This window comes from Pseudophryne corroboree, chromosome 5 (assembly GCF_028390025.1).
Source record: "Pseudophryne corroboree isolate aPseCor3 chromosome 5, aPseCor3.hap2, whole genome shotgun sequence".
Classification (NCBI taxonomy): Eukaryota; Metazoa; Chordata; class Amphibia; order Anura; family Myobatrachidae; genus Pseudophryne; species Pseudophryne corroboree.
The window spans coordinates 512,175,301-512,190,863 of NC_086448.1; the positions used below are offsets into that span (position 1 = coordinate 512,175,301).

The following is a 15,563-nucleotide window of genomic DNA, read 5'->3' on the forward strand; positions in this document are numbered from 1 at the left end:
TTGACCTGGCGCAATATCTAGTTTTTTGTTTAGGCGGGACGCCATCATGTCCACCTGTGGCCTTTCCCAACGGTTTACCAACAGTTGGAAGACTTCTGGATGAAGTCACCACTCTCCCGGGTGTAGGTCGTGTCTGCTGAGGAAGTCTGCTTCCCAGTTGTCCACTCCCGGAATGAACACTGCTGACAGTGCTAAGACGTGATTTTCCGCCCATCGGAGAATCCTTGTGGCTTCTGCCATCGCCATCCTGCTTCTTGTGCCGCCCTGTCGGTTTACATGGGCGACTGCCGTGATGTTGTCTGATTGGATCAGTACCGGCTGGTTTTGAAGCAGAGGCCTTGCCAGACTTAGGGCATTGTAAATGGCCCTCAGTTCCAGAATATTTATGTGTAGGGACGACTCCTGACTTGACCAAAGTCCTTGGAAATTTCTTCCCTGTGTGACTGCCCCCCAGCCTCGAAGGCTGGCATCCGTGGTTACCAGGACCCAGTCCTGTATGCCGAATCTGCGGCCCTCTTGAAGATGAGCACTCTGCAGCCACCACAGTAGAGATACCCTGGTCCTTGGAGACAGGGTTATCAGCCGATGCATCTGAAGATGCGATCCCGACCACTTGTCCAAGAGGTCCCACTGAAAGGTTCTTGCATGGAACCTGCCGAATGGAATTTTGCTTCGTAAGAAGCTACCATTTTTCCCAGGACTCGTGTGCAGTGATGCACCGATACCTGTTTTGGTTTCAGGAGGTCTCTGACTAGAGATGACAGCTCCTTGGCTTTCTCCTGCGGGAGAAACACTTTTTTCTGTTCTGTGTCCAGAACCATCCCCAGGAACAGTAGGCGTGTGGTAGGAACCAGCTGTGACTTTGGAATGTATAGAATCCATCCGTGCTGTTGTAGCACTTCCCGAGATAGTGCTACTCCGACCAACAACTGCTCCTTGGACCTCGCCTTTATAAGGAGATCGTCCAAGTACGGGATAATTAAAACTCCCTTTTTTCGAAGGAGTATCATCATTTCTGCCATTACCTTGGTAAAGACCCTCGGTGCCGTGGACAGTTCAAACGGCAGTGTTTGGAATTGGTAATGGCAATCCTGTACCACAAATCTGAGGTACTCCTGGTGAGGATGGTAAATGGGGACATGTAGGTAAGCATCCTTGATGTCCAGGGATACCATGTAAATCCCCCTCCTCCAGGCTTGCAATAACCGCCCTGAGCGATTCCATCTTGAACTTGAATTTTTTTATGTATGTGTTCAAGGATTTCAAATTTAAAATGGGTCTCACCGAACCGTCCGGTTTCGGTACCACAAACAGTGTGGAATAGTAACCCCGTCCTTGTTGAAGTAGGGGCACCTTGACTATCACCTGCTGGGAATACAGCTTGTGAATTGCCTCTAGCACAGCCTCCCTGCCTGAGGGAGTTGTCGGCAAGGCAGATTTGAGGAAACGGCGGGGGGGAGACGCCTCGAATTCCAGCTTGTACCCCTGAGATACTACTTGAAGGATCCAGGGATCCACCTGTGAGCGAGCCCACTGATCGCTGAAATTTTTGAGGCGGCCCCCCACCGTACCTGGCTACGCCTGTGGAGCCCCCGCGTCATGCGGTGGACTCAGAGGAAGCGGGGGAAGAATTTTGATTCTGGGAACTGGCTGACTGGTGCAGCTTTTTCCCTCTTCCCTCATCTCTGTGCAGAAAGGAAGCGCCTTTGACCCGCTTGCTTTTCTGAAGCCGAAAGGACTGTACCTGATAATACAGTGCTTTCTTATGCTGTGAGGAAACCTGAGGTAAAAAAATTTCTTCCCAGCTGTTGCTGTGGATACGAGGTCCCAGATACCATCCCCAAACAATTCCTCACCCTTATAAGGCTCTATGTGCCTTTTAAAGTCAGCATCACCTGTCCAGTGTCGGGTCTCTAATACCCTCCTGACAGAATGGACATTGCATTAATTCTGGATGCCAGCCGGCAAAATATCCCTCTGTGCATCCCTCATATATAAGACGACGTCTTATGTTCGCAAAATAGTATCCCTGTTTGACAGGGTTACAGACCACGCTGCAGCAGCACTATCTGCAGGTCTCAGTCTAGTACCTGAGTGTGTAAATACAGACTTCAGGATAGCCTCCTGCTTTTTATCAGCAGGTACCTTCAAAGTGGCCGTATCCTAAGACGGCAGTGCCACCTTTTTTGACAAACGTGTGAGCGCCTTATCCACCCTAGGGGGATATCTCCCAGCGTAACTTATCCTCTGGCGGGAAAGGGTACGCCATCAGTAACTTTTTAGAAATTACCAGTTTCTTATCGGGGGAACCCACGCTTTTTCACACTTCATTCACTCATTTGATGGGGGAACAAAACACTGCCTGCTTTTTCTCCCCAAACATAAAACCCTTTTTTAGTGGTACTTGGGTTAATGTCAGAAATGTGTAACACATTTTTTATTGCCGGGATCATGTAACGGATGTTCCTAGTGGATTGTGTATATGTCTCAACCTCGTCGACACTGCAGTCAGACTCCGTGTCGACATCTGTGTCTGCCATCTGAGGGAGCGGGCGTTTTTGAGCCCCTGATGGCCTTTGAGACGCCTGGGCAGGCGCGGGCTGAGAAGCCGGCTGTCCCATAGCTGTTGCGTCATCCAGCCTTTTATGTAAGGAGTTGACACTGTCGGTTTATACCTTCCACCTATCCATCCACTCTGGTGTCGGCCCCACAGGGGGCGACATCACATTTATCGGCATCTGCTCTGCCATCACATAAGCCTCCTCATCAAACGTGTCGACACAGCCGTACCGACACACCGCACACACACACAGGGAATGCTCTGACTGAGGACAGGACACCACACAGCCCTTTGGGGAGACAGAGAGAGAGTATGCCAGCACACACCAGAGCCAGGGCCGGTTCTAAGATTTGTGGCGCCCCGGGCAAAATATGGGGGCGTGGCTTCAATTGGGGGCGTGGTCAACGCGCTGAAAGAAAAAATAAAAATAAATAAAAAGTATACTTACCATCCCCGTTCCTGATCCAGACCCCCTCCGCCGGCGGCGCCGCTCTTCTCCTCTCTTCTCTTCGATCTATGGGAGAGACGTTATTACGTCTCTCCCATAGAACAGCATAGACACTAGAGGTCAATTCTGACCCCTAGTGTCTGTGCCACTATGCTGTGCGGTGCGCGATGACGTCATCGCGCATCGCACAGCAAAGGTCCTCTAGACGAAGGGAAACTAAACCGAAGCGTCTAGTTTCCCTTCATGGAGAGGACCTTTGCTGTGCGGTGCGCGATGATGTCATCGCGCACTGCACAACTAAGGTCCTCTCAATGAAGGGAAACTAGACGCTACGCGTCTAGTTCCCTTCAAAGCGGGGGGGCACAGCAGGGCACTGCGGGGGGCACAGTGGCAGATCTTGCCCTGGTGCGGCGCCCTCCGGATGGCGCCGGCGCCCTCCGGAAAGGCGGCGCCCCGGGCAAAAGTACCGCTTGCCCGTGGCAAGAACCGCCACTGACCAGAGCGCTATATAATTTTGGGATTAACACTATATTGAGTGAATTTTTCCCAATAGCTGCTTGTATATACAATATTGCGCCTAAATTTTGTGCCCCCCTTCTCTTTTTAACCCTTTGAGCCTGAAAACTACAGGGGAGAGCCTGGGGAGCTGTCTTCCAGCTGCACTGTGAAGAGAAAATTACGCCAGTGTGCTGAGGGAGAAGCCCCGCCCCTTTTTCAACTGACTTTCTCCCGCTTTTTCTGGAATACTGGCAGGGGTAATTTTACATCTATATAGCCTCTAGGACTATATATGATGTAGATTTGCCAGCCAAGGTGTCATATATTGCCCTCAGGGCGCCCCCCCCAGCGCCCTGCACCCTCAGTGACCGGAGTGTGAAGTGTGCATGAGGAGCAATGGCGCACAGCTGCAGTGCTGTGCGCTACCTTGGTGAAGACTGATGTCTTCTGCCGCCGATTTTCCGGACCTCTTCTTGCTTCTGGCTCTGTAAGGGGGACGGCGGTGCGGCTCCGGGAACGAACACCAAGGCCAGTTCCATGCGGTCGATCCCTCTGGAGCTAATGGTGTCCAGTAGCCTAAGAAGCCCAAGCTAGCTGCAAGCAGGTAGGTTCGCTTCTTCTCCCCTTAGTCCCTCGATGCAGTGAGCCTGTTGCCAGCAGGTCTCACTGTAAAAATAAGAATTTACTTACCGATAATTCTATTTCTCGGAGTCCGTAGTGGATGCTGGGGTTCCTGAAAGGACCATGGGGAATAGCGGCTCCGCAGGAGACAGGGCACAAAAAGTAAAGCTTTAGGATCAGGTGGTGTGCACTGGCTCCTCCCCCTATGACCCTCCTCCAAGCCAGTTAGGTACTGTGCCCGGACGAGCGTACACAATAAGGGAGGAATTTTGAATCCCGGGTAAGACTCATACCAGCCACACCAATCACACCGTACAACTTGTGATCTAAACCCAGTTAACAGTATGATAACAGCGGAGCCTCCGAAAAGATGGCTCACAACAATAATAACCCGATTTTTGTAACTATGTACAAGTATTGCAGATAATCCGCACTTGGGATGGGCGCCCAGCATCCACTACGGACTCCGAGAAATAGAATTATCGGTAAGTAAATTCTTATTTTCTCTATCGTCCTAGTGGATGCTGGGGTTCCTGAAAGGACCATGGGGATTATACCAAAGCTCCCAAACGGGCGGGAGAGTGCGGATGACTCTGCAGCACCGAATGAGAGAACTCCAGGTCCTCTTTTGCCAGGATATCAAATTTGTAGAATTTTACAAACGTGTTCTCCCCTGACCACGTAGCTGCTCGGCAGAGTTGTAATGCCGAGACCTCTCGGGCAGCCGCCCAAGATGAGCCCACCTTCCTTGTGGAATGGGCCTTAACCGATTTAGACTGTGGCAGGCCTGCCTCAGAATGTGCAAGTTGAATTGTGTTACAAATCCAACGAGCAATCGCCTGCTTAGAAGCAGGCGCACCCAACTTGTTGGGTGCATACAGTATAAACAGCGAGTCAGATTTTCTGACTCCAGCTGTCCTGGAACATATTTTCAGGGCCCTGACAACTCCTAGCAACTTGGAGTCCTCCAAGTCCCTAGTAGGTGCAAGGCACCACAATAAGCTGGTTCAGGTGAAACACTGACACCACCTTAGGGAGAGAACTGGGGACGAGTCCGCAGCTCTGCCCTGTCCGAATGGACAAACAGATATGGGCTTTTTTGAGAAAAAACCACCAATTTGACACTCGCCTGGTCCAGGCCAGGGCCAAGAGCATGGTCACTTTTTATGTGAGATGCTTCAAATCCACATATTTGACTGGTTTTAAACCAATGTGATTTGAGGAATCCCAGAACTACGTTGAGATCCCACAGTGCCACTGGAGGCACAAAAAAGGGTTTTGTATATGCAATACTCCCTTGACAAACTTCTGGACTTCAGGAACTGAAGCCAATTCTTTCTGGAAGAAAATTTACAGGGCCGAATTTGAACCTTAATGGACCCCAATTTGAGGCCCATAGACACTCCTGTTTGCAGGAAATGCAGGAAACGACCGAGTTGAAATTTCTTTGTGGGGCCTTCCTGGCCTCACACCACGCAACATATTTTCGCCACACGTGGTGATAATGTTGTGCGGTCACCTCCTTTCTGGCTTTGACCAGGGTAGGAATGACCTCTTCCGGAATGCCTTTTTTCCCTTAGGATCCGGCTTTCCATCTCCATGCCGACAAACGCAGCTGCGGTAAGTCTTGGAACAGACATGGTACTTGCTGAAGCAAGTCCCTTCTTAGCGGCAGAGGCCATAAGACCTCTGTAAGCATCTCTTGAAGTTCCGGGTACCAAGTCCTCCTTGGCCAATCCGGAGCCATGAGTATAGTTCTTACTCCTCTACGTCTTATAATTCTCAGCACCTTAGGTATGAGAAGCAGAGGAGGGAACACATACACCGACTGGTACACCCACGGTGTTACCAGAACGTCCACATCTATTGCCTGAGGGTCTCTTGACCTGGCGCAATACCTGTCCCGTTTTTTGTTCAGACGGGACGCCATCATGTCCACCTTTGGTATTTCCCAACGGTTTACAATCATGTGGAAAAAACTTCTCAATGAAGTTTCCACTCTCCCGGGTGGAGGTCGTGCTGAGGAAGTCTGCTTCCCAGTTTCCATTCCCGGGATGAAAAACTGCTGACAGTGTTATCACATGATTTTCCGCCCAGCGAAAAGTCCTTGCAGTTTCTGCCATTGCCCTCCTGCTTCTTGTGTCGCCCTGTCTGTTTACGTGGGCGACTGCCGTGATGTTTTTCCCACTGGATCAATACCGGCTGACCTTGAAGCAGAGGTCTTGCTAAGCTTAGAGCATTATAAATTTACCCTTAGCTCCAGTATATTTATGTGGAGAAAAGTCTCCATACTTGATCACACTCCCTGGAAATTTTTCCCTTGTGTGACTGCTCCCCAGCCTCTCAGGCTGGGCTCCGTGGTTACCAGCATCCAATCCTGAATGCCGAATCTGCGGCCCTCTAGAAGATGAGCACTCTATAACCACCACAGGAGAGACACCCTTGTCCTTGGATATTGGGTTATCCGCTGATGCATCTGAAGATGCGATCCGGACCATTTGTCCAGCAGATCCCACTGAAAAGTTCTTACGTGAAATCTGCCGAATGGAATTGCTTCGTAGGAAGCCACCATTTTTACCAGGACCCTTGTGCAATGATGCACTGTTTTTAGGAGGTTCCTGACTTGCTCGGATAACTCCCTGGCTTTCTCTTCCGGGAGAAACACCTTTTTCTGGACTGTGTCCAGAATCATCCCTAGGCACAGCAGACGTGTCGTCGGGATCAGCTGCGATTTTGGAATATTTAGAATCCACCCGTGCTGATTGTAGCAGTATCCGAGATAGTGCTACTCCGACCTCCAACTGTTCCCTGGACTATGCCCCTATCAGGAGATCGTCCAAGTAAGGGATAATTTAGACGCCTTTTCTTCGAAGAAGAATCATCAATTCGGCCATTACCTTGGTAAAGACCCCGGGGTGCCGTGGACAATCCAAACGGCAGCGTCTGAAACTGATAGTGACAGTTCTGCACCACGAACCTGAGGTACCCTTAGTGAGAAGGGCAAATTTGGGACATAGAGGTAAGCATCCCTGATGTCCCGGGACACTATATAGTCCCCTTCTTCCTGGTTCGTTATCACTGCTCTGAGTGACTTCATCTTAATTTGAACCTTTGTAAGTGTTCAAAAAAAAAATTTTTAGAATAAGTCTCACCTAGCCTTCTGGCTTCAGTACCACAATATAGTGTGGAATAATACCCCTTTTCTGTAGTAGGAGGGGTAATTTAATTGTCACCTGCTGGGAATACAGCTTGTGAATTTTTTCCCATACTACCTCCTTGTCGGAGGGAGACTTGGTAAAGCAGACTTCAGGAGCCTGCGAAGGGGAAACGTCTCGACATTCCCATCTGTACCCCCGGGATACTACTTGTAGGATCCAGGGGTCCTGTACGGTCTCAGCGCCATGCTGAGAACTTGTCAGACGCGGTGAAACGCTTCTGTTCCTGGGAATAGGCTGCCTGCTGCAGTCTTCTTCCCTTTCCTCTATCCCTGGGCAGATATGATCTTATAGGGACGAGAGGACTGAGGCTGAAAAGACGGTGTCTTTTTCTGCAGAGATGTGACTTAGGGTAAAAAACGGTGGATTTTCCAGCAGTTGCCGTGACCACCAGGTCCGATGGACCGACCCCAAACAAGTCCTCTTCCTTTATACGGCCATACTGTGCCGTTTGGAATCTGCATCACCTGACCACTGTCGTGTCCATAACATCTTCTGGCAGTTATGGACATCGCGTTTATTCATGATGCCAGAGTGCAAATATCCCTCTGTGCATCTCGCATATATAGAAATGCTCTATAGTCAATAAAATACTGTCCCTGTCAAGGGTATCAATATTTTTAGTCAGGGAATCCGACCAAGCCACCCTAGCTCTGCACATCCAGGCTGAGGCGATCGCTGGCCGCAGTATAACACCAGTATGTGTGTATATACTTTTTATTATATTTTCCAGCCTTGTCAGCTGGTCCTTGAGGACGGCCCTATCTATAGACGGTACCGCCACTTGTTTTGATAAGCGTGTGAGCGCCTTATCCACCTTAAGGGGTGTTTCCCAACGCGCCCTAACTTCTGGCGGGAAAGGGTATACCGCCCATAATTTTCTATCGGGGGGAACCCACGCATCATCACACACTTTATTTAATTTATCTGATTCAGGAAAAACTATGGTAGTTTTTTCACATCCCACATAATACCCTCTTTTGTGGTACTTGTAGTATCAGAAATACATAACACCTCCTTCATTGCCTTTAACGTGTGGCCCTAATAAGGAATACGTTTGTTTATTCACCGTCGACACTGGATTCAGTGTCCCTGTCTGTGTCTGTGTCGACCGACTAAAGTAAACGGGCGTTTTAAAACCCTTGACGGTGTTTTTGAGACGTCTGGACCGTACTAATTGTTTGTCGGCCGTCTCATGTCGTCAACCGACCTTGCAGCGTGTTGACATTATCACGTAATTTCCTAAATAAGCCATCCATTCCGGTGTCGACTCCCTAGAGAGTGACATCACCATTACAGGCAATTGCTCCGCCTCCTCACCAACATCGTCCTCCTACCTGTCGACACACACGTACCGACACACAGCACACACACAGGGAATGCTCTGATAGAGGACAGGACCCACTAGCCCTTTGGAGAGACAGAGGGAGAGTTTGCCAGCACACACCAAAAACGCTATAATTATATAGGGACAACCTTATATAAGTGTTTTCCCTTATAGCATCTTAATATATATATAAGCATATCGCCAAATTAGTGCCCCCCCTCTCTGTTTTAACCCTGTTTCTGTAGTGCAGTGCAGGGGAGAGCCTGGGAGCCTTCCCTCCAGCCTTTCTGTGAGGGAAAATGGCGCTGTGTGCTGAGGAGATAGGCCCCGCCCCTTTTTCGGCGGCCTCGTCTCCCGCTCTTAACGGATTCTGGCAGGGGTTAAATATCTCCATATAGCCTCCGGAGGCTATATGTGAGGTATTTTTAGCCAAAATAGGTATTCATTTGCCTCCCAGGGCGCCCCCCTCCCAGCGCCCTGCACCCTCAGTGACTGCCGTGTGAAGTGTGCTGAGAGGAAAATGGCGCACAGCTGCAGTGCTGTGCGCTACCTTTAGAAGACTGAGGAGTCTTCTGCCGCCGATTCTGGACCTCTTCTTACTTCAGCATCTGCAAGGGGGCCGGCGGCAAGGCTCCGGTGACCATCCAGGCTGTACCTGTGATCGTCCCTCTGGAGCTGATGTCCAGTAGCCAAGAAGCCAATCCATCCTGCACGCAGGTGAGTTCACTTCTTCTCCCCTAAGTCCCTCGTTGCAGTGATCCTGTTGCCAGCAGGACTCACTGTAAAATAAAAAACCTAAGCTAAACTTTCCTAAGCAGCTCTTTAGGAGAGCCACCTAGATTGCACCCTTCTCGGCCGGGCACAAAAATCTAACTGGCTTGGAGGAGGGTCATAGGGGGAGGAGCCAGTGCACACCACCTGATCCTAAAGCTTTACTTTTTGTGCCCTGTCTCCTGCGGAGCCGCTATTCCCCATGGTCCTTTCAGGAACCCCAGCATCCACTAGGACGATAGAGAAATAAAAAACCCAAAATAAACTTTCTTTCTAGGAGCTCAGGAGAGCCCCTAGTGTGCATCCAGCTCGGCCGGGCACAGAAATCTAACTGAGGTCTGGAGGAGGGTCATAGTGGGAGGAGCCAGTGCACACCATATAGTACCTAATCTTTCTTTTAGAGTGCCCAGTCTCCTGCGGAGCCCTTCTATTCCCCATGGTCCTTACGGAGTTCCCAGCATCCACTAGGACGTCAGAGAAACTATTGGTAGTTTTTTCTAACCAAACATACTACCCTTTTTTGAGGTACCTGGGTTTATATCAGAAATGTGTAATACCTCTTTCATTGCCTCAATCATGCAACGAATGGCCCTAGTGGACATTAAATTTGACTCATCGTCGTCGACACTGGTATCAGTATCCGTGTCGACATCTGTGTCTGCCATCTGAGGTAGTGGGCGCTTTAGAGCCCCTGATGGCCTTTGAGTTGTCTGGGCAGGCACGAGCTGAGAAGCCGGCTGTCCCGCATTTGGCATGTCGTCAAATTTTTTATGTAAGGAGTCGACACTTGCACGTAATTCCTTCCATAAATCCATCCACTCCGGTGTCTGCCCCGCAGGGGGTGACATCACATTTATAGGCATCTGCTCTGCCTCCACATAAGCCTCCTCATCAAACATGTCGACACAGCCGTACCGACACACCGCACACACACAGGGAATGCTCTTAAAGGAGACAGGACCCCACAAAAGCCCTTTGGGGAGACAGAGAGAGAGTATGCCAGCACACACCAGAGCGCTATATAATGCAGGGACTAACTGAATTATGTCCCCTTATAGCTGCTATAAGTTATACTGCGCCTAAATTTAGTGCCCCCCCTCTCTTTTTTACCCTTTCTGTAGTGCAGACTGCAGGGGAGAGCCAGGGAGCTTCCTTCCAGCGGAACTGTGAGGGAGAAATGGCGCCAGTGTGCTGAGGGAGATGGCTCCGCCCCTTTTTCGGCTGACTTTTCTCCCGCTTTTTTATGGATTCTGGCAGGGGTAATTACCACATATATAGCCTCTGGGGCTATATATTGTGGTTATTTTGCCAGCCAAGGTGTTTTTATTGCTGCTCAGGGCGCCCCCCCCCCCCCCCCCCCCAGCGCCCTGCACCCTCAGTGACCGGAGTGTGAAGTGTGTATGAGGAGCAATGGCGCACAGCTGCAGTGCTGTGCGCTACCTTGGTGAAGACCGAAGTCTTCTGCCGCCGATTTTCCGGACCATCTTCATGCTTCTGGCTCTGTAAGGGGGACGGCGGCGCGGCTCCGGGAGCGAACACCAAGGACGGGTCCTGCGGTCGATCCCTCTGGAGCTAATGGTGTCCAGTAGCCCAAGCTAGCTGCAAGCAGGTAGGTTCGCTTCTTCTCCCCTTAGTCCCTCGTTGCAGTGAGCCTGTTGCCAGCAGGTCTCACTGTAAAATAAAAAACCTAACATATACTTTCTTTCTAGGGGCTCAGGAGAGCCCCTAGTGTGCATCCAGCTCGGCCGGGCACAGAAATCTAACTGAGGTCTGGAGGAGGGGCATAGAGGGAGGAGCCAGTGCACACCAGATAGTACCAAATCTTTCTTTTAGAGTGCCCAGTCTCCTGCGGAGCCCGTCTATTCCCCATTGTCCTTACGGAGTTCCCAGCATCCACTAGGACGTCAGAGAAAATGGTATATTATCTGACATGTTGGTAAATGCGATCACAAGGCTGCAACAAAAGTCTCTAGATATTACAAAATTGACCCAGTTACAGACAAAGGGGCAGTACAGCCGGATCTCTTTCAGTATAGCCACCTTTGTGGCTAAATTCTACACTGATTCTCTCACAGAGCAGTAGGACTGGCCCTGGAGCTAGGTTTTAGCTCAAAAGTCTTAGGTGTCTATTTACTAAGCCTTGGCTGGAGATAAAGTCGCTGGAGATAAAGTACCAGCCAATCGGCTCCTGTCATTTTTCAAACACAGCCTGTGGCTTAAAGTACCAGCCAATCGGCTCCTAACTGCTATCTCCAGCGACTTTATCTCCAGCTAAGGCTTAGTAAATAGACCCCTTAATCTCTAATAAAGCACTGAATTATTTAAACTATGAAGTTTATTTATAATTTTATCATATACACATTTGTACTTTAAATTGACATGGTAGAGTCCATTCTAGCACCCTGCACCTGTCACAACCTATGCAGTTCCTCTTTCCTGCCTGGGGTGTCACACTCTGCTCTGGTGCTTCTAGAACACTCTTGTTTTTGTAATTGTTTATCTCAACAATGCTATGGGCACTTGGTGACACCTAATAAAGTATAACAATTGCATAATTATACACTTGGAGTTCTCAAATAATCTAAAGTCTTACTTATGTAAATTTTATACCAATGGTGCATTAGCGAAACATGAGGTTACAGAATGATACACTGTACCAAGGCGTAACAGATTACTGGTGTGCTGATTGGACTATAAACTTGAAAAGCCCACTACAATAGGCTGGGATCTATTTGTGAGAGATGCGGATATGGTGCATCTTGGGAGCACCCTTTATTAAGCTGTTTCTTCATTAAGCCATTTGATTAGATGTTCATAATATCCCCGTACACCCCACTTATCAATATTATGCATTCATCCATAATACCAGCTCCTCTAAATACAAAATAAAATGTAGTGTAATTTCTAATTGTTTTAAATAAAACTAAAATGGACAGAATTGAAGCTTACCTATTGCAGGTGTCACAAGTGAATTCTCTCTTTGGCATAGATTGCATGCTAGTGGAATCGCCTGTCACAAAGACACTGTGGCTGTTTTCTACTTTCTGCTTTCCATTTTTACACTGACCATTATTCATCTTGCGATGGAAGCGCTTTTGGTGTTTATTCATTTGGCTGATGTTCTTGAATCTCTGATCACATAGCTGACATGTAGTAAGTCTGCGTTTTTTGTGCTTTGAGAAGTGGGCTTTCATCTGTGTCCTAGAACAAAAAGAAATGATCTGTTAATGTTCGTTATCTTGCAGGACTACTGTACAAAAAAAAAAGCGAAACTGAACAGAAGTCAGATCTTTTTAAGTCTGAATACAAGAAAAGATGCCAATTTATAAAATTTCCTAAGTCTGAGGTAACGTCACCAGCTGTGCCTTTTTTACAGCACCCAAGCACCTCAACTCCATCTTCAGGTGTACCAAACTATGTGGACAAAAGTGACTGGACACAGACAGCAATAGATCAATGAGATTTTATGGACATCAGTACTTTATAGGTCCATCACGTCCATTGATTCCTGCAGATACCCTTCTTGGCAAACTGTCCACAAGTTCCTGGACAACAGCAGGCGTTATGTTTTGCTATTCCGCCATAAGTACATTTACCAACTGTGACACTGAAAAAGGTTGCGTTGGTCTAGAATGCACCCGTCACTCCAATTCATCCCAGATGTTGTCAATGGGGTTAAGATTTGGGCTGGGGCGTAATAAAGTGGTCGTGCAGGATGCCGGTCAATTGCAGACTTTTTTTTTTTTTTTTTTTTAAGGGGCAATCGTGTGCAAAGCTAAACCATGCCTTGTACAGGATTGCTCCTTTAGAATGAAACACCAGAGTTCGAACGGCATCCTGCACGGCAGCTGAACTTGGGCTTCATTACATCCCGCCCATGGACTCTGAGCTGGTCAGTCCATCTGGGTTTCCGAATTATTGTAAACCAGTCTAGCAGTGCCTTGGAAATATGACAGGTGGCATTGTCTCCTGATAGAAACATTTGTTTCGGTAGAACTGCCACAATATAGGGAGCATAAGAGTTATCGAAAACATCTCTATACTTCTCAAAGAGTTAATGTGACCATACATTACAACTAGTGGACCCATACCAAACCAGCTGAAACAGCCCCACAGCATAACACCACCACCTCCATGCTTTACTGTAGGTGCTGTACACTCTGGCATCAGAGGTTCTCCTGGCAATCACCAAACCCAAACACGTCCATCGGATCTGAAAAAGTGTAAATCGTGATTCGCCACTCCATAAAACTCAACACCAGTGTCCCACTGTCCAGTTTTTGCACGCTTTACACTATCGTAAGTACTGGGCTGCATTCTTCTTCGTGATAAGTGGTTTATGAGCAGCTGCTCGCCCATAATATCCAAGTGCATGGACCTCCCTACGAAGTGTTCTTATCAAAACTGGCACATTGGTGGCCATTTGGAACTTGTGTACAATGGTATGTATGGGACGACCCCTGTTCTTTCGCAGCTCTCTGGTTAGCACCCTCTGGTCCCTGGGTTGCAGTTTTTAGGATCTTCCGGGGTGAGGTGCATTCCTGCAATGACCATTCTTCTTCCACCCATAAATGAAAAAAGACACAGTGGATTTCTAACATCTGCAGTGTTTCCCACACTCATAGCCCTGACTGAGCAGTCTACGATGATCCCCTTTTCACACTCTGTTAGCTCCTCTAACCGTTTTATACCTTCAAGAAAACATGTCTGCTGCAGGAGCACACCATTTCGCTTGCACGGGGAAAGACAATTACTTTTTTCTACAAAATGTATATATAGACCAGTACTTTCCCAACCAGTACACAATGGCTCATGTGTGTGCCATGAAGCTATACCCAACTTCCTTTCTACCTTTATATTTTTCAACTGAGGGGGAAATGTAATCGGGTCTGAGTTTAGAAAAGCAGCACAATTCTGTTTCAAATTTGAAGAAATATGTAATCCAATTCTACAGCTAGAATACCATCACAACATGCCCTCCAAATGTTTCCAATGTTAAACATACAACTTGCTGGATGTAATAGTGAGTTGGGAACTCACCGGATTTGCATCAAATATAACTCACTGAACAACAGATGGCCTATTTACACTGCCCATTAACCCGAATCCTACCTGTGTCCAACAATGCAAGCTACTTGGGTTGGATTCTTGAGGAACGACCCAGTTTTTTTTAGGACCATTTTCCACAGAACAAAAGCCCTAGCTGATGTGCGTTCATGTGCAAAAAGTTTTTTTTAAAGGCAGTGGAATATAGGTATTAGATTATAAAAACAATACATAACATCTCCTGAACCTTAAGTTCTCTAATAGTTTTTAAACCTTCTTACAAAATGTTTCAATGCTGTACTTTTTTGTTTCTATATCAATGCATGACCTGTATTTTATTTACCCTCATCTTCAAGATAATTAAAGAACTTACAGACAAGTTCAAGAAAAATCTATGCAAACGAAATAAGGTTAATAAAAACAAAACAATAAAACAGAGCATAGAGTACTGGGCAGAAAAAAAAACAGATGTAAAAAATTAGTGGGGAAGGGGGGGAAGGTTTGGGGAGATATTTTAAGAGAATGATAAATATGTAGGACTAAATACGAGAATGACACAAATACATCCCAGATGTCTCTCAGCAGTGGGATCAGGTTTGAAATATTAATTCCACGGGTAAACATGTAACAGATTGTTGAAATAATACACGGAAAATGAGGCGGAATTTTAAATGGCTAATAAAATAAAGATATAGTGGGAAACAAATCTTGTTTACCTTCATATTAAGCTTCTAGCAAATGCTAAAAATACATCAGTGTGTAATTAGTATTCAGATTTTACTCTCTTGGCTAACCTATGCCTGTGCCCCCAAAGGATTTGTAATAGATCTAATTATTGTTTGTTACCTCTAGTACACACATCAGGTTTTCTCTTGGTGACTGAAATCCCTTTTGTGACAAACAAGTTTATACAACACCTGCAGAGAAACAGCTTTTTTTCAGAATAAATATATATATATATATATATATATATATATATTATATATATATATATATATATATATATATTACACACACAGTACTGTGCAAAAGTTTTAGGCAGATGTGGGAAAGATGTTGCACAATGAGAATGCTTTC

The 15,563-nt window shown here is 47.3% G+C and overlaps 1 protein-coding gene across 3 annotated transcripts in view; it reads right to left on the minus strand.

Annotated features, from left to right (window-relative positions):
• Window positions 1-15,563, minus strand: part of LOC134929164 (oocyte zinc finger protein XlCOF6-like) — a 130,166-nt gene that overhangs the window by 79,721 nt on the left and 34,882 nt on the right. For all 3 annotated transcript variants that reach the window (XM_063924935.1, XM_063924937.1, XM_063924936.1), the window contains exon 4: window positions 12,390-12,641. In XM_063924935.1, coding sequence (XP_063781005.1) covers window positions 12,390-12,641 — 252 coding nt within the window. The remainder of the gene's footprint in view (window positions 1-12,389; window positions 12,642-15,563) is intronic.